This window comes from Antechinus flavipes, chromosome 6 (assembly GCF_016432865.1).
Source record: "Antechinus flavipes isolate AdamAnt ecotype Samford, QLD, Australia chromosome 6, AdamAnt_v2, whole genome shotgun sequence".
Lineage (NCBI taxonomy): Eukaryota > Metazoa > Chordata > Mammalia > Dasyuromorphia > Dasyuridae > Antechinus > Antechinus flavipes.
Genome location: NC_067403.1, coordinates 194,373,781 through 194,398,579, shown reverse-complemented (window position 1 = coordinate 194,398,579; position 24,799 = coordinate 194,373,781). Strand labels below are relative to the sequence as shown.

The 24,799-nt window shown below is 37.5% G+C and overlaps 1 protein-coding gene across 5 annotated transcripts in view; it reads left to right on the top strand.

The window, feature by feature from the left end:
• FAM193A (family with sequence similarity 193 member A) overlaps positions 1–12,373 on the top strand; it is a 203,132-nt gene extending 190,759 nt beyond the window's left edge. For 4 of the 5 annotated variants that reach the window (XM_051966313.1, XM_051966310.1, XM_051966312.1 and 1 more), the window contains 2 exons: positions 4,519–4,600; positions 11,453–12,373. In XM_051966313.1, the coding sequence (XP_051822273.1) occupies positions 4,519–4,600; positions 11,453–11,546 (176 nt within the window). In that variant the 3' untranslated portion in view covers positions 11,547–12,373. Of the gene's footprint in view, positions 1–3,087; positions 3,113–4,518; positions 4,601–11,452 lie in introns of those variants that run through there. The other variant, XM_051966311.1, reaches the window with a different exon arrangement.
• The last annotated feature ends 12,426 nt before the right edge of the window (positions 12,374–24,799 follow it).

The following is a 24,799-nucleotide window of genomic DNA, read 5'->3' as shown; positions in this document are numbered from 1 at the left end:
TTCTTTGCCTTCCATTTATTCTCAAATATTATGACGCCTTACCTCTCACCATAATGCTGTCTTTATACTAGTTTCTTGAGGAAAATTCTATGATCTTGTTTATTTTTCAGCTGATTGAGCAAAGAGATAAAAAGAAAATTGGGCTTAAGTTTCTGTGTGTGTATGTATGTGTTTGTATACATTGACATTATGAGCAGAAAGAGCTGTCTACTCCAATCCCTTTATATTTTAAAGTATCCCTTAACCTCATTCCCACATTAAAATTTGTTGTAAACTGAATTTCAATTACAAAGGGTTGTTTAATTAATTGGAATGGCAGCTAAGTGGCACAGTAAATAGATTACTGAGCTAAAAGTCAGGAAGACCTGAGTTCAAATCTGGGTTCTAGAAAAGGAAATGGCAAACCACTCCAATATCTTTGCCAAGAAACTCTCATGAATAAAATGCAGGGTCACCTAGAGTTGAACGTGACTGAAAGACTCAACAACAGTAACAGAAATTTAATTTGAACTTTGTTCAAGTACTTATTCTAAATACTCTTTAGAAATTAAAGTTTTCCTTAAAATTATCCTTTAAAAAAAAGGGTAAGGAAAATGTACCTCCCACCATTGTAGAGTTAGGAAGCTTTAGAGTAGAATATATGTGTGTGTGTGTGTGTGTGTGTGTGTGTGTGTGTGTGTGTGTGTGTGTATTAAGTGGCTTCTCTAAGGTGACTTAATTTTATAATTTTATTCAGCAGATGATTATTGAATGCATAATATGAGCAACATACTGTGCTAGATGCTCATAGGATTCAAACCAGAATCAAGAAGACTTAAGAGATTATTTAATCCTATTCCTTCTTTCCCCCTCCTGCCCTTTTTTTTTTTAATAGAGAAAGAAAAGACAAGAGACACAGTGGTTTGTTCAAGGTCACTTAGATCATAAACAACAAATTTGGAATTGAAATCTCTGGCTTCAAATCCACATTATGCCACTTCATTCATCCTGTTGCTTTTTAATTTTCATATTTGTAAAAGGTAGTACCTACATCATAGCATAGTTACGAAACTGAGTAAGATAATGTATGTAAGGCACTTTGCAAGCCATTAGAGTCCATTTTTATTATTATTAATAGTTAATTTTTAGTGTCCTATGAACTAGTGGATAAAATAATTGCCTTTTGTAGTTGAATAAAAGTATGAGATGTGTGTTCATTCTTCTATAGTCTTACTAAAAACAACTTTGTTACATCAGTAGTAGGACAGTAGAGCTTGATGTCTATCTCATCCTGTTCACACATGATTTTGCATTCTGCTAAATCTTCATTTTGAAAGCTTTTCAGTTCATGTAGCTTAGAGATTGAGATCTATGGAAAACATTTTCCTTACATTTTTGTAACTCGATGTTGTGTGCAGATGATTGGGGACAACACTTTAGTCTTTCCTAATGCTTATTCCTCTATACTGCTGGTTAGGTGTTCTCCAAGATATTTTTAACATCTGTATTTGTAATACAAGAATTTGTTGTTTTGTCCACAAAAAAATAGTACTCCTCTTTAATATTTCATTCTAACCATCAGGACATGTTATTGGCATTTAATAGGCACTGAGCTTTCTTAACCTGTAATAAAGTGGTGTGTGTGTGTGTGTGTGTGTATTAATCATTTACTTGTATAATCTACATTGATCAGCCTTCTTAAGGCTAGCCCTTCTTTGGCTTCTGGTGGCAGGGATGGTTTGGTCCTAAATTGCCATCATAAACCTCTCCTTTTTCATAAACCCATTTAAATTAACTAGTGTGTGGTTTTTGGTTTTTTTCCATTAGAATGTGATTTCCTTGAAGGCAAGGGTGGCCTTATTTTCCTATTATTTCTGTCCCTAGCCATTAGAACAGTGCTGTGCATAGAGTAAGCACTTAATAAATGCTTCATTCATTCAGTTATTCGTTGCTTATTGTCAGCATATACTGTTGGCTGAGTTCAGATAAATGCTGCCTGTGGTTTTGATTCCAGTCTTGCATTTAAGTCTTTCAAGCAGAGGAGAGGATAAGGGGAATATTAACCTTCATCTGGCATTCTCAGAAAATGGCTTTCAGCAGCGTCTGTTTATATGAAACCATCATTTCCCCTAAGCTATCCCAATCCTCAACTAATTCTTTCACCCCTTTCCAAAAGCCTAGAGGGAAGAAAAGAGGGGGCCAAGGCTAGGAGGAAAATATAAGAATTGTGGATAAGGAGAAAGAGAAAAAGTGGCAAAGTTGGGGAAATAATAAAAAGAACATATTAACAGCTGTTGACCCCTAATAATTTTCTGTTACTATTCTTAGCCTTTTTTCTAGACCATAATGATTTCTTCTTGATTTGCCATGTCTAGAGTGAGTAGGGTGAGTTTGGGGTTTTATAAATGTTATGCTCTTTTAAAATTCATGAATGAGTATGTTTTTCATATGGATTGTAAATATGTGATATACAAACCACTCAGGTCACAAATAATTTAGATGTGTATTCTACAACTCCATTAATAATAGTTCTTTATGTTGCAGAGGTGACCCTAGGTTCTCAAAAGCCAAAAATGGGAGAGTATAAACTCTAAAAAGTCTTACCAGCCTAGAAATACTGAACATAAGTCTAACTGGGGACAATGTGTCTGGTTGCAGAGAACCAACCCAGGAAAATACAAAAGCTCATCATCAGAGAAGTGATGATATTCTTCAGCTGTAGCAATTATAAAAGCAGTCCAATCAGATGTAGAAGAGTTGTGATCTACCCAGGTGGAATGCAGTATATTCTCCAGTGAAAGCATAATTTCTTGACGTATTAGCCTCCTAATATAGTTTGATATTCCTAGAGTAATTTATTATACTTGTGGTTATATTCTTCACATCTCATAAAAATCTCACTGTAATCTAAAGCCTGTATTGGTAACTGTCAAGTTAGAATTAATTTCTTCTCTGTCTGTGTTTTTATACAGCAGAAATTAGGCAAGTCTACTAGCTTAGACAGCTTTCAATTTAAGGTTTAAAAAAAAAAAAAAAGCCTTAGTATGTATTATCCTACTTCAAAGATGATCAGTAAAATATGAGACACTTCTCTTGTCTCCCCCACAGCACTTTGTATGAGGCTCTGCTTATAGTAAGTACTCAAATACTGACTTGTATTAAATTGATAGCGTTTGTTATTTATATATAAGTTGTGTTAGAATTAGATTTTTTTTTTTTTGAGTTATCACTGTTAAGAGGCATGGCATTGTAATCTCTGTTTTTCTCATATTTAAATGCTTCAATGAATGTATCTTCTTGGTATTGGACACTATCTCCACCAGTACAGAATACATGCTTTATCATACTATGTGATTCTTGCCCATGCCCTTCTATAAATCCTCCATAGAGGGGACTCATTTAAAAAAAAAAAAAATTGATTTTCATATTGATAGTCAAATGCTACTTGAAGTCAGTCAGTAAACAAATTTTCAACTTTTACATGACAGGTTTTATACTAGCCATATTGAAGTGCAATCTTAGGAATTTTTTTAATTTTAAAAAAACCTTTTCACCCAAATTTACTGAAAAATTTGTGGAAAAATAGCCATCTTATTACAACTGATAGTTCTAAAAAATAAACTTCATAGAGCCCACAACTACTTTTGTTATAATCATATTTTTATTCTCCTAGCCTTTTTGACCACATTGCAAAATGTACAGCTTATATGAATTTACCACTATTTTCTTCCCTATTAAAATTGTCCTATTTGCTTCTATCATCATTTTATAATTCTCATTATTCCCTTAGAAAATCTTAGTCTCAATAATCAAACTTAGTTTAATAGAGTTTTTGTTTTGATTTGGTTTGAGGGGGTAAGTGGGTGGGTTTTGGTTTTGGGGATTTGGGGAGGGAAGTTTGGTAAAAATTTAGCATGTTAAAGTCTTTGGCATAATATTGCTTGAGTAAGGGTACATGAAATCAACAGTGAGAATCAATAAATATTTAAATTAAAATATTCATTATGACATCACATAATACTTGACACTGACAAGAAGGGAAAGAATATAAAGATGAATGAGAAAAATTTTCCATTAGAGAAAAATGAGACATAGACACAAATAACTACCTCAGAAATTATATGGGCCAAAAAAATACATAGATCTGCATCTGAGAGGGAAAGAATATTGCCATCCAAGAGTCTCTGATGGGATCTCTCCAGGCAGAAGTGGGTAAAAAGCATTACAGTCATAGGAAAAGGTATGAATAGAGACATAGAAGTGGCAAAACACCTGAACCCATGTATTTTATAATAGTTGAAAGAAGATAGAGCTACTTTTTTCTTAGCTAGTTATAATTTTTTTAAATAATAAGCCTGTGAGGTTATACTATAATAACATTTTTATTTATTTGCATGTTACAATTTTTTAAATAAATTTTTTAAAAGATGAATCAATAAAATTATTGCAGCCAGGTCCTGGAGTTAAAACTTGTTCTGGTTTATTTTTTAGTGACATTGTCAGCTTATGTTAATTTGCTTCTTCTCTTTCTTTTTGCAGATGATGTGTTTCTTCCCAAAGATATTGATCTAGACAGTGTGGATATGGATGAAACTGAGAGGGAAGTGGAGTATTTTAAAAGGTAAATGTTATCATTTGTGACTGACATTGTGGTAGTTATGTGCTCACTCTTCTTCTTTCATTTTTCTTTGTGATTTCCATGGCCCTTTCCACCAACAGAAAATTTTGCCTTCCCTAGAAATTTCCTGCTTTTCAATATATTGCTATTTTATAATAAAGTGATATTTTTCATGAGCTTTTGAGATTTGTAGAGCTGTTTGTCACCTAAACGAAGTAACTGTAGGGCTTCTTGTTAGAATTAAGTGTAATATGATATTATGGATTTAGGACTGTAACTCCTGATTGAAGGCTATGGAATAAGCTATATGAGCTTTGTGACAGTTGTTTCAGGAGGATCAGTGAAAATATTCTACGTTAGTTACGATATGGGAAGGGGGAATCTTTTTTTTTTTTTTTTTTTTTTTTTTTAGCTATTCTTTGTTAACTCCTTTTGTGATGAGTCTGACTTGGGTGAAACAAGCCACATTTATTCCACCTTTTTGAGTTCATACTATGTTTCCAAATACAACAAGGCCTTCAACCTCTAATGCCTCTTTTAAAGGAACCCTAATCTTGGCTGGCTACATGCATAAGAAAAAATATATAAATCTCAAAAATAAAAGCTGTCCTTTTTCAACTAATATGGAACAATTGTTGTTGAGATTCTTTTATAGAGATAATTACATAATTTGTATTCCTCTCAGTGTGTATATCTGTGCATTGCACACAGTCACAGCCTTTTCTTATTAGTTATCTAAAAACAGAAATATTTCTGAATAATATGTCAGTGAAAAGAACATTGACACTAAAATGTGCCACTTTAAAAAATTACTCTCTTAGTATCAAATGAAAGAAGAGCAGCTCTGGTCATCAAGTGTGTGTTAACCCTGAATTTATGGAATTTTGCAACTCATCCACCTCATCTGGGTACATAGTTTTGGAATTGTACAAAGTAGGGCATCAGTGGTATCTAAAAAAAGCCTCTTTTGACATTCTTTACAGTTATTTCTGTGTAGAAAAAAAAAAAGCTGCTGATAATTAGACTACTAATGGATCCTAAGAAGCTGAAATGCTAATGACTGATCTTCTGAACTTCCGCAGCCCTGACAGTAAATCACTGAGCCCTCTGGTGATATGAGATTTCACCTCCCCTCTTAAGAAATAGGAGTGATGATAGATATTCACTGTGCGCTTGGTTGTCATGGTGTTGCATATTAAACCAGTAAAGAAATAAGAGAAGCAGAGTTTCATATTTTAAAGACGCAAGTGAAAATAAATTCATACTTTTAAGAAAAACATTTTGAATTCTGGAAATGAAGCAATTACTAAATCACAACTTGTATTTTTTTTCTTTCACTTTTAAAACTTTTAATATACCAACAGACTTATTTCACCTGTAAATAGATATCCCAAGGTTAACTGGCAATTCACAACCCCTGTGCTTTGAGCCTTCTTATTCTGAGAAATAGTATCTTATAGAACTTAAGAGAAAGAGACTTTAGAAACCACCTATTCCAAGACCTTTATTTTGTAAATGGGGAAATTGAGGCTGTAAAAAGGAAAATGTCTCAACCAAGTAAGTAACAGAATCAGAATTAAAACTAAGGTGTTTTGATTCCAAATCCAATGCACTTTCCATTTTATTTTATAACTTTGGTAAACATTAATTCTTAATGGTACATGTTTCATCAAATTAGATTTGTTGATCATAATAGTAATTGAAATAGTAACAATATGTATCTGAATGGCACTTCAGTTTGTAAACTATTTTATAGAAATTATCTCATTTCATCTTCATAATTCTTTTGAGGTTGCTTAGGACTATATTATTCTTCCTGTTTCAAAAAAAGAAACAGTATCAAAGAAATGAAATTATTAACTCACATTCATCTAAGTTAAGTTGGATCTCCTGTTTTTCTGACACTAAATCCAGAACTATTACCACCAACTCATACTTGCACAGCAGCACGTTTATATTTCATAATCAAATATTAAGCCTATAGAAAACATCCATTGTTTGGTAAAGACTAACCTATCCATTCCCCTTGGTTCACAAGGGGGAAATCTTGACCTCTTGCAGTCAACTCAGTCAATAATCCTTTCTTCTAAAGCATGAAATATTGATATTATGTCATAATTTACATGGTCCAATTTTCAGTGAAGAGTTATAACAGTTTTTATTTACAGATACTGAATGACTTTGGGAAGTTATATCAATGGACTTCAAAATAAATCTGTATTCCAATATAAGCTCTCAGTTTTTTCATGCTAAACTAAGTCTTGGCCATTTAAGGCTCTGTAGAAACCATTCTGAGTTTTGTATCAACTTCATTCTGCTGGGTCAGGTCATAAACACTTGAGTTCTTACTGCCTCCTGAATGAGTTCTTATCCATGGGTTTGTAAGATTTTAGAGGTGGAAAAGACGCTGAACATTATCTACTTGAACAACCAGCATTCAAGTGTCTGCTGTGTGTGGGACACTTTTGCTATGTGCTAGGCATACAGAGAACGGCATAAGACAGTCTTTGTCTTTGAGGAACTTACAATGTAATGGCGGAAACAACAGGAAAACAAGTGTATGCAAACCAGATAGAAACAGTCTCAGAAAGAAGGTGCCAGGGAGCATTGGAAAGAGTTTCTTGTAGAAGGCAGGGCTTTGGCTGAGACATAAAGGAAAATCAAGACATCAGGAGTCAGAGAGTTCCAAGCATGAGGGATATTCAGTGAAAACTCTTGGAGTTGGGAGATGGAATTTCATGTACAAAGAATATCATGGAGATGAGGTCCATGTCACTGGATCACAGAATACATGACAAGGAGTAAAGCATAAAAAAACTGAAAAGGTAGAAAAGGGGCCAGGTTTTGAAGAGCCTAAAAAGCCAAACAGTTGATTTTACATTTGATCTTAGAAGTAAAAGGGAGCCACTGGAATTTATTAAATGGAGTGAGTGACATGGGTGACCTGCATATGAGAAAGATTAATTTGACAGCTGAATGGACTGGAGTAGGAAGAAACTTGAGTCAGGGAAACCAACCAGAAGGTTATGGCAGCAGTCTAGGCCCCTCACTTTATAGAAGGGAAGAGGCCAAGAAAATGGAAGTGACTTGCACAAGTTCATATATGGACTTTTTTTTGGCTCCAATGTGAACCTTCTTCATTACAATGGACAATTTGTCAAGCATGTCACCCTGTTTTAATGCCTTCATTCAACAAAATGTATTATGCATCTGTTATACATTAGACATTGTACTTGGTGTCATAGATGCAAAGGCAATTGAAATTGTCCTTGCATCCTTTGGGAGAGATGGGGTGGCAGCAGAGTAAACAATGAGTAAGTACAAATTATATACAGAGCAATTTGGTGGATGTTACTAAAAATGGGAGTCTGAAAAGAGAGGTCGTGTAAACAGTAGCACTTTACTGGTCCCTGAGGCGTTAGGGATTCTAAAGATGAGGAAGAGGTCTGATTAGTCATAGGAGGACAACATTGACAAAGGCATGGAAATAAGAGCAAAGAGATTGTTTTGACCAGATTATAAGCATACATGAAAGGGAAAGATGGACTGGAGCTATATTGGGAAGGGTTTTAAATGCCAGGCATACATTTAAATAAGGGTAAAAGATAGGGACCAGGGCTTCTTGAAGAGCACAGTAACAGGCCATATTCACACATTACCAATATCAGTTTCACAGCTATGTGGAGGAAAGATTAGAGAGAGAAAAGATTTTAAGACAGTAAGAGTTGTTAGGAATCTAGATGACTGGGAAAATGCTTTGTTTGATAATAGAGCATTGTTCAAGCTAGTTGTTTCCATTATTGTTTTGTTCAAGCAATCTTTGTATATATTGGAGACTCCATTTTAAAGGAGAGCCCTTTATAAGTGTCATTTTGCTCTGTGAAATCGAGTGCTATTTTATAGTCCACAAATAACATGGTATTTTTTATCTTGCATCTTTCTTGCTGTGGAAATATGATCGAAGATGCTCTTGATGCATATATATCTCTTGAAGATTTTGTGAAAACAAGACAATCTTTTATTATCTTGTTAAGTTTTTGTACATAATAGGTTTACAATTTCATGTCTAGTCTTCTTTTTATCTTTTATATCTTAGTCTCTGTTGATAATTAAGTTCATACTAAAAATAAGGAAATTTTTTTTAAAGATTTTTGTGAAGATGAGAAAAATAGGCTTGATTTAGTGTTTTCTGATATTTTCTTTATTTCCTTTTTTTAAGTAATAAAACATGCAGAATTTCCTTCAAGCTTTTATTTTCCTCTCCTGTTCCATACATCTTAAGAATTGATCCCTCAGTGCTCTCAAAATTGTCACTTATAACATGAATTCTTCTATATATTCTTGGTGTAAGCCAACTATTCTTTCCTTTTTTCTAAGTGCCCTTTACATTGGGAAAATCTTTTTTTTTTTCTTGTGTTTAATCTAGTTTCTTCTTTAGATGCTCTTAGGATGATCTGGCCAAGTTTTTCGATAGCTTTGCTTTTCCTTCCCCTGCTTGTTTTATGAAATAATACTGTTAGTTATCTTCCTACCATCCTTCTCTGTAAGATTTTTATAAATGTGTTTATTTTTTCAACTGATATTGCCTTTGTGTGACATCTGTCCATTTAGCAAAGAGATGATTGACTAGCAGAATTGATTTCTAGGCTGTTTTGTTTTCCTTATTGTAATGATTGATCAAAAGTTATTTAAACTGCCAATATTAACCCATTGATAGTCTCATCCACTTCTCAGCAACTGTAACTTATAAGAAGGTCAGGTTGAAGAATATTTTTTTAACTATATGCCATATCATTTTTTATTTCCCCTCAGTAGGTATTGATCTTTTATATTGACTCTTACAAATCAGTGAGTCTGACAGTACATAGACAGCTGCTTCAGAAATGACTCCCTAGTATATATATATCAGATGACTTTGCTTAATTGTTTTAAGCAAACAGTTGAGGTAGTGTGAGGAGAAGTGTTGAAATAATTACAGAGGGGAAAAACCTTGTCTCATCAGTGACAAGTTGTCTTCTTGTTTTGCTGTAGTTACTTCTTTTATTTAGTACTTGCTATATCCAGTGCCCCTCAGTTCTCTTTGTGAACAGAGTAGTCTTCATATGAATACATTTTGAGTTATGAATGTGAGGCTTACATAGTCACAAACTTTTGGCCTTTTTGATTTCTTAAATGTTAAGCGCATTTTACAATATATTTTTCATCTATCCTGTGCCTCTTTATCATCTTCCTTTATTATTGCCTAAGTGGAAGGAACTGCACAAAACTGAAGGCTGTTTTATATTTTTCTTTTCATGGGTTGCTATTGCCAAAGAATTTATCATCTAGTGGCCACTTTGCTATTGCTATGTCTCTTTGTTTATAACTAGGCTTGTCCTTCAAAACTGATGCTATGATGACACACTTTTAAGAACTCAGCATCATCTCCTCATGGTAGGGTGAGGTCTTAGAGTAAGACTTTTGGAAAGTAAAAACAATCAGACCTCACATTTGCATGGTGCTTTAGCTTTCACAGGGTATTTCATATCCATTGTCTCTGAAGGTAGGCAGTGTAAATTATTATTATTCCTCTTTTCTAGATAAGGGAATTGTCTCAAAGAAAGGAAGAGACTTGTCCACGCTCACATTGTTAGCAAGTAGAATGAGATTTTAATTCAAGTTTCATGACTTTCAACACAAAATATCCCTTTCCAGACTACCTAGAAAAACTTTAGAAGCAGTCCATGGTCTCCGTATCATATCTGGTAAACTACTGTTCACAATTAGTTCTCTCCATTAAATATTTGCCTTTATCCCAATATAAGAAGCTGCTTTGTTTATGTGCATTCTAAGAGAGGAAGCTAACAAATGCTCTTACTTTTTCTTGAAAATGAGTGGAGTGTAAAAGATGATATACATATATAGTAACGAAAGTGCTGTAGAATCTGGATTGAGGACTTTATAGGTCCTCTCATGACAAGAACCAAAGTATGTGCAGGAGACTGGAAGGAAGGCAGCATTTCCAATTCTAAGTGCAAAACATCATTTTACATAGAAAAGTTCCCGTCATGGTCAGATCATCTGGAATGAAACCTTTCCATATATTAAAGGGGTACCTAAAACATATCTATACTTATCTGATCCTATTTGTATATAGATTTCTTTTTTTTTTTTTTTTTGAGGGGTTTCCAATACCCAGTAATCCAACAAGCCTGTTACATTAAGTTACTACAATAGTACGAAGGACTAGGGAAAAACACATCATTGAGATTAAACTATCCACCCCAACCAGCTGTCCTTAAAACTGTGACTAACATTCTGTTTGTGTAGAATTAAATTAAATAATTGCATGTTACCATTTTCAATACTGATAGCAGGGTTGGTGACTTTTAGTTAGTGGCAATAAGCAAAGTGACATATCAGAGAACCTTAAAAATGAAAGGAAATTTAATGATAGCTCTGTCTGGTAGAGGTATACCTGAGTAGTACAATGAAAATAACCTTTGGCATTGGAGTGAGATGACCCAGATTCTAATCTTGCTCTGACACCTAACTTTGTGAAGTTTGGACAAGTCTCTTCATTTCTGTGCCTCAGTTTCCTCATCTCTGACGTGTGTGGAGGGGTGGATCATTTCTAAATCATCTACTTCATAAAATTATTGTGAGAAGAACATTTTGTAAACCTTAAAGTGAAACAGAAATGCAAGCTATCTTTAAACTCATTTAACTGAGGCCTAAGAAGGGGGAAGTAACTTTTCCAAAGATAAAGACCTTTGGGAAACTGCTTACCTGTGTAATGATACTATTTGGGGCTGAGAATGTTCTTTTTGTTTCCTTTCTTTTTTTTTTTTTTTCTTTTGCTTTGTATTTGTATAGGTTCTGCTTGGATTCTGCAAGACAGACAAGGCAGAGACTTTCCATCAACTGGTCCAATTTTAGTTTGAAAAAAACGACCTTTGCTGCCCACTGAATGGAGACAGTCTCAGGAGGAAGCCCTGCAGGAGCCCAGCAGACTGCCCCTGCCCTCCTGCCACGAGTGCTGAGAGCTTCTCGGGTCTGAGCCAGCGCTGCCTTGCCTTGTCTCCAGTGCCGTGTGGGTCTGCACTGAGCCCCGGGGCCTGAGAATTCTTGCGGCCTGAGAAATCGCCACTTTCTACCTGAATTTGTTAGCTTGTGTGCTTGTAGTCTGTGAGTGAGGTTTATTTGATTGTAGCTGTACGCTGTGGGAGTTGGAACAATAGTTTTTCTCCAATTCCTCCCGATTGCCTTGGCCTCAGAGACCACCAACTGCTTCCCAGGCTTGGGTGGAGGCCAGAACACTGGTTTGCATCATTTGCAGTGGCGCCTGCCACACCCGCCCGCATCTAGCTCTGTTTTCTCATCATCCTGATCCATGATAAAGGATTGGACCTCTCACCATCGGCGCTGCTTTCATCTGCTCCGGAATTACTCCCACCACGACTTCATGGAAAGGAGGCTCGTACGGGACAAGCATTTCTTGAGTTCTCTTTCACAATCTACTGTTTAAGAGTGTACAAGTTACGCTATTTGTGTTTGATTTTTCCCCCTGACTTGTAGCCAGCTTGTGTAAGAATACTTGCAGAACGAGAAAGTTAAAAAAAAAAAAAAAAAGAAGAAAAAAGGAAAAAAGAACAATACTCACACTATCAAATCTGTTATAGAGTGTATAATTGTATTAACACTGAAGCCTGACTGGCTACTTTTTTAACATATTGTTAAGTAATATTAAAATCATGTCTTTCTTTTTGAAAGATGGAATACATTAGTATGGCAGAAGACTTGTGTCTTGTCTTGTTCTGCTGGGGTTGTTGGGATGGAGAAGGGCACATTCGTGGAGTTGGCATCAGAGGATCTAAATTTGAATCCTAGTTCTGTTGCTACCTATGTGACTTTAGGGAAGACATCTTTCCTTTCTAGGCCTTAGTTTCCTCATTTATCAAATGACAGAGTTAGGACTCAGAAACTATTTCCAAGGCCCTTTCCAGCTCCAAAAAGGGCAACTATAAAAGAGAACTTAGATGTGTTCTACTTGGTCCCAATTGGCAGAATTAGGAACATTGGGCAGAAAATGTAAAGGAGTAAGTTTCAGCTTAATGGAAAAAAAAAGACTGTAAACAATCAACTCTCCAAAGTGAAATAGATCGCCTCTTGGAGGCAATAGGTTCCCCCTCAGTCTTGGTTTTTAAGCAAAGGCAGAATGACCACTTAAATTAGATGTCAGAAGATTGGATTAGTTGGCTTTTGAAATCCCTTTCAATTGTTGAGGTTCTGTGAAAATGTCTGAATGATAGACTGAAGCAAGGAATGTACCATTTATAAGAAAGGTCTTGATTTAGCTGTTTTCTTTGCTGTCTACCTGTCATCAGAGTGGTGATGTACCCAAACTGTTATAAGTTACTCTTGGCTATCCAGTGCCCTGGTGATAACACCTTCATACTTCAAAGATCTTATTTTTGGTTGGAGTTAGTGCTGCCCACATTGCATCAGATCGTAGACCACCAGGAATTGGTAAATATTCTTTGAGTATTATGATGGTTGAAAAAGAAAAATCATCAGCTTATAGCTGTATCACTGATAAAAGTTTGTTCCTAAACATGCACATCTAAAATCCCACACCCTTCTGTAGGATACATCATTCAGCCAAGCTTGGAAAATAGAAGAACTGGGCTTCGTCTTGCCATAAGACCAGGGCTGCAAATCTAAAAGCTTAAAACAATTTAAACATAAATATGGAGAAAAATTAAGTTATCTTATCTCATTTGACTACTGACAAAAGACCTTAAATTTTGGTGACCCACTTTTACAAGAATTAGTAAGAAGAGGCCTGAAAAAACTCTGCAATAACATTACTAAAACAAAACTAAAACAAACCAAAAAAACACCCAACAGATTATTCTTTCCCAGTGCAAGGAATAGTCTTAAATTATTTCCAACTTTAAAAAAAAAATAGAAGCCTCAAGATTTGGAAGTTTTTTCCTTTATTTTCAGTCTTACCATTAATTCATGTGACCTAATTTGAGGCAAACAGATTTAATCTTTTTTTTTTTGTCATTTCCTGCTCAAAGAAATAGAGTATTTAACATACATTCCTCAGCAGCAGCCTTGTATTTCCTCTGAGGGATCCAGATCACCTATCCATACCATTGATTTATTCATCAAAATGAGTAAAACCAGGGAGTAAGTGAGCCAGGTTTTCATCTTCTAGCTGTCTCATCTCAGAGAGTCTCTCAAACTGCGTTCTTTGGAGTATTCATCATTAAACTGGAATTATGTTTGCCCTCTCCTAATATCATAGGGATAATATTAAGGCAAATTATCTGGGCTTTGAATTCTAAAAGATACTACTAAATTTTAGGTGTTCTATCACAGAATTAGAACTGAAAGCAAACAGAAAAGAGAGAACCTGAAAAGAGTTTACAGTTGCAGGGCCAGATTTAAACCCAGGCTCATGTCCTGAACAGAATATTCGATTTGGCATCAAACCCAGCATTCTTTCCATTACTTCACCCTGACTTTAAGCTTTATCCTGTGCAAAATAGACTGCCTCTCATTTGCTGTTCTGAATAGTTAAGTTTTAAAGTAAACAATTAGGCTGTTATAAATTATCAAGACCTTTGTTGTCCTTGAGACTTATGAAACTATTAGCTTAGTTGTTAGAAAAATGAGGGGCAGCTAGGTGACTCAGTGGATAGAACACCAGCCCTGAAGTCAGGAGGACCTGAGTTCAAATGTGGCCTCAGACATTTAACACTTCCTAGTTGTGTGACCCTGGGCAAGTCACTTAATCCCAATTGCCTCAGGGGAAAAAAAGAAGAAAAAAAAATGAGACTTCTGAAATACCACTGATACACCTTAAAGATTAGAATCCATTACCTACCTTTTATAAACAAGAAGTAAAGTGATTCCTCCTCCTAACCTGTAACACATTGTATGTCTGTGTGGGAACTTTTGCCTCCCAAGACTTCTAAGATCTCAATCCTCTTAAGAAGCTAAAATAAGTAAAAGAAAAATCAAAAGTTCTTCATACTTTAATGATGTATAAAAAGAATATATGATTTAGGGTCCATGAACCTGAGCTTGATTCCCAATCCTACACTTTATTTGACTTGCAACTAATTATCTTTTTCTAGACATAACTTTCCCCATGAATGTGTCTGTGTGTGTATATATGTCTTAATTTTTAAAAATATTCTTGTGGTTCCGAATCCTATGCATTTTGTCTTTTTGAGTCATTCTCGATTACAGCAGTAGATGGTGCTGTGAGCCACATTATCTGCAGTATTTTTATTTAGAAGAAAGTGGAGTATTAATTGAATTTTGTAATTCACTTTGACAAATTGGCCCTACATCAATACTCAAAATATCTCAACTTTTTATCAACAACAGGATAAGCAACAGGAGAAGAAATCTTTTTTCCCTCTTATTTTATTTTTCCAAATATATGTAAAGATAATTTTCAACATCCATTTTTGTAAAATTTTGTGTTCCAGATTTTTTCTCCTTACCTCCCCCCTTGTCCAGGATAGCAAACAAGTTGATATAGGTGATATATGTATAATCCTTTTAAACATTTTGATATTTGTCATCTTGTGCAAGAAAAGTCAGACCAAAAGGGGAAACACGATGAGAAAGGGAAAAAAAAATAACTGAAAGTAATATGCTTCAATCCACATTCAGTTTCCATAGTTCTCCTGGAGACAGATGGCTCTTTCCATCCCAAGTCTATTGGATTTGTCTTGGATCACTGTATTGCTGAGAAAAGTTAAGTCCATCACAGTTGATCATTACACAGTCTTTTGCTATGTACAATGTTCTCTTGGTTCTGCTCGTTTCACTCGGCATCAGTTCATGTAAGTCTATCCATATCTTTCTAAAATCATCCTACTGATTTTTTTATTATAGAATTAGAATATTCCATAATATTCATATACTATAATTTATTCAACCATTCTCCAGGTGATGGACATTCACTCTGTTTCCATTTCCTTGCCACTACAAAAAGGGCTGATAAAAACATTTTTGCATATATGGGTCCTTTTCCTTTTTTGATGATCTCTTTAGGATACAGCCCATTAGAGACAGTACCCACTACTGGATCAAAGGGTATGCACAATTTGATAGTCCTTTGGGCATATTTTCATATTGCTCCAGAAGAAGATTTCTTGAACATATATGGTGATATGGTATAACCTATCCCAGGGGATCTACTGAAGATTCGTAGGCAAGTCACTTCTACTGTCTAGACCCCAGTTTCTTCATCTGTCAGATGAGGGGGTTAGAGCATATCACCTGTTGGGTCCTTTCTAACTGCACTGTGATCCAAGCCAATTGCAAAATCCTTATAAGGAAAGCAAGGGATATGTTCTTAAAACAGTTTTACAGATGAGATAAACTGAATGAAATTGTCTTGCCCAAGGTCACACAGGTAAGCAACAGATTCAAGAGAATTGAACTCAGATCTTCTGACTCCAAATCCAGGCCCCTGTCTGCTAAATTATGATGTCTGTCTCAGTTTTCTTAGCCCAGTGGTCTTGCCATTATATGATTCTAACCTGTATGGCCAGTGCCTTAGCTCAAAAAAAACCCAGGCTATAGAATATCCTCTAGATCTGGAATGGCTACTCTAGCATGTTCCACTCTGCCTTGACTAGTTCGCACACTTCAGGATTTTATTCGGCTTATGTTTCATTTGATCTACTCTTGATGACACAAGCTCCCTTCAAAATACTGTCTTGTGCTTTTAGCCAAGAAATTGAGTCCTGGCCTTTCAATCCAACTCACAAATGTAGGAAATGGAAAGAAAGGCTTTTTCTCACAATGCATCACCATTGAAAAGGAAAGATTTTTAGTGATGTGTTAAATAGTGTCTTGAGGCTTGCTTTTAGTCTTCCCCTCATGTATACCTCTATGTGTCTCACAAAATGCTAGAACTGAAAATGTGCTTAGAACCCCAAGTAGAGAAACTTAAAAGCTCAAAATGACATTTACTCTGATTATTTGCAGGTGAAGAAACAGGCCCAGAGAGGGAATTTGCCCAAAGATGAATTGGTACCAGAGCCAGATGGCTCTTTATAAGGGGTGAATGAATTTCTGACTTGCTGCATTACAGTTTTGGAACCTGAGATCTCACTGGAATCCCACTTAGGACATTTTACTGTAGAAGAAAATATGATAAAAAGGCAATACTATCTGGGATCACAGAAAGTGAAGCTCAATGTCATTGTCCCTGGATCCGTGGAAGGAACATTGAGTTTGTAAACGCTATGTTCAGGGACTGGCCCTTATTATAGCCATTTGACCCCTGAAGCAAAGTTCCTAGCAAAAATCCGCCTTTGGGGTGATTTATTTCACAGACTTCAGAACAAACAAGGTTATCTATCAGGTAGAAAAACCACTGCATGTTCATCACCGGATCCCCTGTTATCCTGATGATGGTCTACCTGCTTCTGCTAGACTCTTCACCCCTCTTGTTTCTCATCTTGCATTTTCTCTCTTTGGTCTCTACTATACTATTATCCCCTCTCTTCTTTCCTCATCTCCTTTGTCTCTCTGCCTTGAGCTTGCTAGAGATCCTAGTGGATGACCTTAGCTCCATTAGAGACCAAATCCAGCTCTTGAAACCAATAGCTTCAAATTTAAAAAGCCGTGGCAGCCATCTTAATAATTGCTCATTTCTAGAGTATTTTAAGAGCGTGTATCCCACAGGATAGCGATGAGTACTAAAAGTGATCATATAGGGGCAGCTAGGTGGTGCAATGGATGGAGCACCAGCCCTGAAGTCAGGACGACCTGGTTCAAATCTGGCCTCAGATACTTAATGCTTCCTAGCTATGTGACCCTCACAAGTCACTTTAACCCCAATTGCCTCAGTGAAAAAAAAAAAGAAATAAGAAAGGGGTCATATAAATATTTTACCAACTTTAAAGCTTTATAGAAAAAACATCTGTTAACTTGTAAAGTAGGTATGTGAGTGTCCTCATTTATAGAGAAAGAAACGGGCAAATGCAGGGCTGTGATTGCCTCAGTCCTATTCCTAAGTAAGACTTGAACTCACTGGGATTTTTGTTCCCATTTGTTAGAAGAAAAAACTGGATTGGAGAGGGGAAGTAACTTGCACAAAACTGTCTATGAAAGAACTGAGTGGCACTCAAATAACTCCCCAGGTCACAGCTCTTTCTCAGAGATATTTGTTGCTTATCATATGGGCATCTCCAGAAATCAGGACCAAAAGGATCTTAGTTCAAAAATTGAGAACTCAGGCGGAGTCTAACAGAACATACAGATCCATGAAGCCAGTTTTACCAATTATCTTAGACAACTAACTACTACTCCGTAAAATGTTGGCAAATCACTCCAGGATCTTTGCCAAGAAAATTCCAAAATGAGGTCACGAAAAGTCAGCCATAACAGAAACAGCTGAAAAAGGACAATGTTCTCATGTGTGGAATGATAAAATGAATTTCTATATGTCAAATACTTTGCAAACTTTTTTTAAGTGCTAGCTAGCTATTCTTATTAGTGTGCCCCATAAAAATATGTTGGGATTTTGCCACCTTGGCAAGGTCTACAGAGTTGATCTTCCAGGTTAGTTGGAGTTTATTTCCAGGTGGCCATCTAGCAGCTCAGGTGTTTGGTCTGAACTCCCCAGGACTTTCACCCAAACACCCTTAGCATGCATGCTAAGACTCTGGAAGGTGGGAATCCCTGTCAATGAGTAATTCCCCAATCCTTTGGCAAATTGCCTGTGATCCAGACTTTTTCTCTTTTACCTTCTCTTTCCATTGTAGCTTGAAATGCTACTTTTATTAACAAATGCTTCTTTCATCTTTTGGCTTTCTTTTAGATGACTCCATCTTCTTAAATTCATGGAAGCTTGACTCCTATCAAAAGTTAATTGTATCCAAAAGGTCTCTCCAAATATTCTAATAAGGTAGAAATGAGGAATCATTCCAGGACAGTAAGTGCAAAGTCACAAATTGGGAGATGGAGTGTTACCTTGTCAGTAAGATTGAGTTGTCTAGTCATCAAGCTCTTGAAGGAGATCAAAGACTGGAAATAGAGGTTGAGAGCCAGACCATGAGGGGATTTACAAAGCCAATATGGAATTTATAATTGATTCTAAATTCATAGGAAGCTATTGGAGTTTATTGAGGTTGGGAAAGGGGGAATGAGGAAAGGAAATGGTCAGACTCATACATTAGGAAAATCACATTTAACTCTGTGTGGAAGTAGGTTGGAGTGGGGAGAGACGTGAGACAAAAAAAGTACAATTAGAGGTTGATTACAGTAATTTAGGTAAGAGGTGATGAGGTCCCGAACTTGGAGAGAAGGAAAGAAGGGCAAGAATGAGCTGAGGGAAGCACAGTGGTGGTAAGAGGGTCAAGAATAGATGAGAGGAGAATCCAGCAAGTAAGAGAGAGAGAATTACCACACTTTAAGTTTAATCTGTTAAGTATTAATAACACTTAAGTCTAAATAATCAAAGTACATTGTCTTGATTTTTAGAATATTCCAATTTCTGAACTACAAATGTTCATACTGAAAAATTTAAAAATTGGATCTCAACTGACTCCAACACACCCCCTGGACATATGTAAGAGATGTGGTAGAGAAAGAAATTTGCAACATTTGGTGACTGATTTGTAAATGTGGAATGAATGGGAGAAAGTTTAAAGATGACACCAAAATGGCAAATCTTGGTGAATAGAAGAATGATGGCTCCTTGTTATGGTTGTAAGAAGGGAGAAGGTTGGAAAGAGAGTTGGGTTTGAGGGCAAAGAGGATTAGTGGTTTAGTATAGATTAAGTCTGAGGTGACTATGGGGCATCCATTAGGCATTTGGTGGTGGGGGCCTGGTGCTCAGAAGAGAAACTAGGGTTAGGTATTTAGATTTGGAAATCACTACATCAAGATGATCACTGAACTCCCAGGAGCCCATAAGTACAAGTGAAAATGTATACAAAGAGAAAAGAGAAGGGGACTTGGGACAGAACCTCAGAGGACATCCCCAGATCATGTTCCTGGTACACTTGAAAAAACACAAAGGGGACTGTGGAGGAGGATGTAGGGAAGTAGATGAAGAACCGGGAGAGAGAAAGTCACCCAAACCCAGGAAGGGCATGCTACAGAAGATAGGATAATAGTGTCTGCACAATAGGCCGAGGGTTGAGAAAAATCTGTTAGACTCGGTAACATGGCCTACGGTCTAGAGGTATGACTGGGCAGCCTTGGGGAACCCTTCCAAGTCTGAGATTCTCGGACTCAGCAGCTTACCCTCTGGGTGGTGTTGTGCAAACTGCCTCCTCTGGGCTAGATACCTTTGTAAGAGAAGAGCTTGATTCAACATCCCCCAGGCAAATGGCAGCCAGGACTCTGAGCTGAGGGCCTTGGAGACTAGGGGTTGGCTTCTGGCTGTCTTCTAGTTTTCCTTCCTGCCTGCAGGGACTCAAGAAGAAGCTACTGCTCTCTGCTCTGGCCAGCCCCTTTGAAGGAAGGTGCAGGGAGACTGACAGTGCCCATGGGCCTTACTGGATGCCATTTGAGTCCCCAGAGGACCGTATCCCCCAAATGCCTCTGCCAGCCAGCACCTCCAGATCCACCACCACAGTTCTCTTTTTGGGCACCCTCTAACATTCAAGATTGTGGCCTACAACAGGGTTATTAGTCCCATTTGTTAGAAAAAGAGACCCCAAAAGGAAAAGAAACTTGTCAGAGAAAGTGACCAAGCTAGGCCTACTGTGGGACTGGGAAATGAATTCTGATATGACTTATTTTTTAGTTCTCATATTCTTCTGTAAAAATGAGGAGTTGGACTTGCCGACCAGCACTAACATTTTATGGTCCATTCTGTCAAGTTTCTTCCAGTGCTGACATTTGTGTTTTAAATTCGGATATTCCATGTTCCGAGTTTTTCCAGCTCTGGCATTCTAGGACTTGTACTTCTTTTGATCCTTTCCACATTCTCACAGAGTAGCAGGACAGAGCTATAGAAGTCTCTTTTTCCATCCAGAGATAGAATTGAAAACTGAAATCCCTTCTTTCCCTGAGGGGTAAACTGAGACCTATCAAAAATACTTGACTTAAGGTTACACATAAGGAGCAGAGCTGGGTGTCTCTTGACTTCAAAAGAAAAAGTCTCACAATTTTAAAAAAATGTCATAACTAGGAAGTTGTCAGAACCATGTAATTCAGAAAATTTGTGTGGCAATTTGGGACATAGGAAAAGGGGAACTAGAGGAGAGAAGGAAGGTCTGGGGGTGCTGCTGGGACAGGTTGTAATAAGAGTAGCTTTAGATCTAGCTTTAGCGCAAGTCAAATCTTCCTAATGCTCAATCAGCTCTGGCATCACCTTTTCCCTGCTGGCCCAGCTGATTAGTTACTGCAAGGTAAGGGCCAAACTTAGGACAATTAGGGAGTTCTCAGGACACAGGGCGCCAGGGCGGAGTCCGGAAGCCTCAAATCCCATACTTGCTAGTGGGGTGACCATGGGCAGATCACCTCACCCCTTATTGCCTCAGTTTCCTCATCTGTAAAATGAGCTGGAGAAAAAAATGGCAAATCACTCCAGGATCTCTGTTTAAAAAACCCCAAATGGAGTCACAGAGTTGGATATGACCAACACAACCCCACAAGAACCACCTCAGCTAGCTCTGGGTACTAGAGAGCTCCCCTGCCCCAGGACCTCCCCACTATCTGTTTGTCCCTCCTAAAATGCGCTGTTCTCCCCTCCCCTAGCCAAATTTGATTTCATGCATTTTCACCTAGTTTAGACTCTAGGGTTCAGTGACTAGCTGGGCCAGGGAGAACTTCTATTCCTCTGTGTTCCTTGTCTTTCATCTCTGCTAGCTCCTGACTCTCCTTACCTCCTCCCCCAGGCCACAGCAGCCTTCCCACCATGGAAGTTTATTCTGCCCCTGTGGCCCTTCCTCTGATTATAGTTGGTTGGTTCCTTCTTTTTGTATTTATCTCTTCTGCATAGTACTTAACACAGAATAACCAAATGTTTTTTTCATTCCAGAGACAAACTACTTTGAGTTTAATGGCTCAGGTGAAGAGAGCCAGCCTTTGGGTTCTTTCCAGCTGCCCCTTTGCCAACACCAGCTCTCCCTTGGACTTCTAGTGAAAGGCTGGGAGGGGGGATCCTTTACTATTACTACAGTAGGAGCTCCCCAGAAAATGTTAACTGCCTAGATGGATGGAAGGAAGGAAACAGTCTAGAGATCCTTTGGAGTTAGAAACATTTTGACCTTCCTTTGGTTGATTAGAGGGGAGTTATGTTTGTGTCAAACACCTGGGGCACTCCCTTCTGACAGATTGGCCCTAGCCTTCTTTCTGGGCAGACAACATTCTGACATCCTATGTAAGGTCTGCCTAGCTCTGACATCCTGTGTTCTAAGGTTTCTTCCAGCTCTAACATTCTCCATTCTTTATTCTCAGGTCCATTCCAACTCAAACTTAATATTTTATTAATCTCTCCCAGCTCTGTATCTTCTACCTATTCTCTGTATCTGCCCCACTGTTGCCCAACCTTCACCCCTATGTTATCCCACCACTTCATCATTGCAGTCAGTAGTCCAGGTTTGATGAGTGAGATAATTATTAAAAAGTTTGTTCTAGGGTATTGCTTGCCCCAGCCCCCCCCCCCCGTCTCACCCCCCCCCCCCCATCCCACAACATTTACCACAGTGTAGGATGTGAGGTTTCCCTTCACTAACCCAGAAAGTGGCCCTGGGATTTTCCCCCACCTCACCTTGTCCCTGACCTTAAATGTTGGAATCATTGAGCCCCTATCCAGGACCCAGCTCCCCATCTCTGAAGCCAGTAATGGACCAAGGGCAGGGTTAGAGGTGGGGGTAGCCCCAGGAAACGGGGAATAGAGGGGGCTTTCTCCAGGAGTCTGAACTACTAAACAGAGGCCTTGTGGCTTTCTGTTTTGACACTGACATTCTGTCTGCCGCTTCAGTCTCAGAGCCCAAAGAATCAGGCAAACCCTGGCCCTTGACCACCATCTCTCTGGTATGCTGAGGGAAGGTCCCCGATTCCTAAAATATCTCTACCAGTCTAGTGGGTTCCTGAAAATCCACCATTACTCACCCTTTGGGGTAGAGCATTGTCTCCAAAAAGCCACTGTGAAAATACATGTATCATCATTTTGCATCAATGGTTTTCCACAGTTTGACCCAGCCTGCCGTCTAGACTTCTGTTTCACAATATATTCACCGTTATTCACTCACAATATATTCTCCATTATTTGAGATATTTACTATTCTCAAATGTTAGGCTATGGCATCTATTGTATCTGGAATGTTTTCCTTTTCCTCTGTTGCAAACCTTATCTTTCTTCAAGATCCAGATCAGGCGTGATTTTTTTTCCCCAAAGCTTTCTGATCACCCTAGCTGAATGTGCAGTCTCCTCCAAACTCAAAAGTGTCAAAAACACTATGTCTTGATTTTCTATGTTCATTGAACTGCCTAATTTATGTATATGTATTCCCCAATGTATTCATAAGCTCCTTGTGAGCAGGGACTGGGTTATTTTTCATAGAATCTTAAGTTTAGAATAGAGTCCATCTAGTCTAGTTTTTTACAGATTGGAAAACTGAGGTCCAAGAAGGTTAAACAGATTAACAAGTGGCAGGCTCAATATTCGAACTCAGGTTCTTAAACTAAACTCAGCAGCTTATTACTGCACTACCTCTCAGTTTTATTTTCTATCCTTTTACCATCAGTGCCTTGCATATAGTGCACACATAATAAATGTCTGTCAAATGAATGAATAATAATAACACAACGGTCTCATGTTCAAGATTTACAAAGGTCATTCCTCAACAGCTATGTGAGGGAAATAATGCACTCAGATGAAGAAACTGAAGGTTAAAGACCTGCTCTGGGTTCCACAGCTGAATATATTAGAGTAAGTATTTTTGCATGACTTCATGCTGCCTTATAATTCCTTAGCTCCTAAGGTGAAAGTAATTCCTCCTTTTAGTTCTAACAGACAATAGGTTCTTTCCAAGATAGAGGGAAGTTTTGATTATGGAGAGAGAGATGAGGGGTAAAGTCCTATCCTTCCCATGCCATTCCCTCTTCCCGGACACTACAATTGCTTTACTTTCGACCCGTAGTAAAATATCTGGGGTTAGAGGTTGGTAAAGAAACTTGTAGGCAGAAAGAATAGAGAGCCCTGGCTTGGAAATAAAGAAATCTGGGTCCTGCTTATGCTCCTGAAATACGCATAGTGCCTAGCACATAGGGCAAGGAATTGTACTAGATTCATATTGCTATTCTTTGTTCTAAGATTCTGTGATTCTAAGAGCCTTTTCAATAGCCTCTTAATTGGTCTTGACTCCAGTCTCTTCTCTTTCGAATCAGTCCACCACGCAACTCTCATATTGATATTCCTAAAACATCTAACCGTGTCATTCCACTGTTCAAGAAGCAGCAGTGGCTCCCCATCCCCCTTAGGATAAAATGCAAATGCATTTTTTTGGACACATAAAGCCTTAACTGGTGTTAACTGGAAACTATTTCCAAATTGATTTTACATTACTCCCTCTCATGTACTCTCTGCATGAACTTCAGTAATTTCAACCATCCTGGCCTACCTGCTGTTCTCCATACAAAACATTACCATCTCCTACTTGTGTGTTGTACAGGCTGTTACCCATGCTTAGGATATTCTCTCTGTTCTTGGAAGCCCTAAATCCCACTGCAACTCAGCTCCATTGCCTCTTTTTTCAAGAGAACTTTCTATTTCATGTTCATCTCTATGTATATGGTTTCCATTCAGCAGAAGATAAACTTGAGAGCAATGACTTTCTTTTTTTTTATTTATTTTTTATTGAAGTCTTTTATTTTGAAAACATATGCAAGGATAATTTTTCAACATTGACCCTTGCAAAATCTTATGTTCCAATTTCCCCTCCTCCCCTTGATGGCAAGTAATCCAATATATGTTAAACATAGTAAAACATATATGTTAAATCCAATATAGGCATGTGTATTTATATAATTATCTTGCTGCACAAGAAAAATCAGATCAAAAAGGAAAAATAAATGAAAAAATAAAATCAAAGCAAACAACAACAAAAGAAATGAAAATGTTACGTTGTGGTCCAGACTCATTTCCCACAGTCCTCTCTCTGGGTATAGACAGCTCTCTTCATCACAAGATCTTTGGAACTGGGAGGGCAATAACTCATT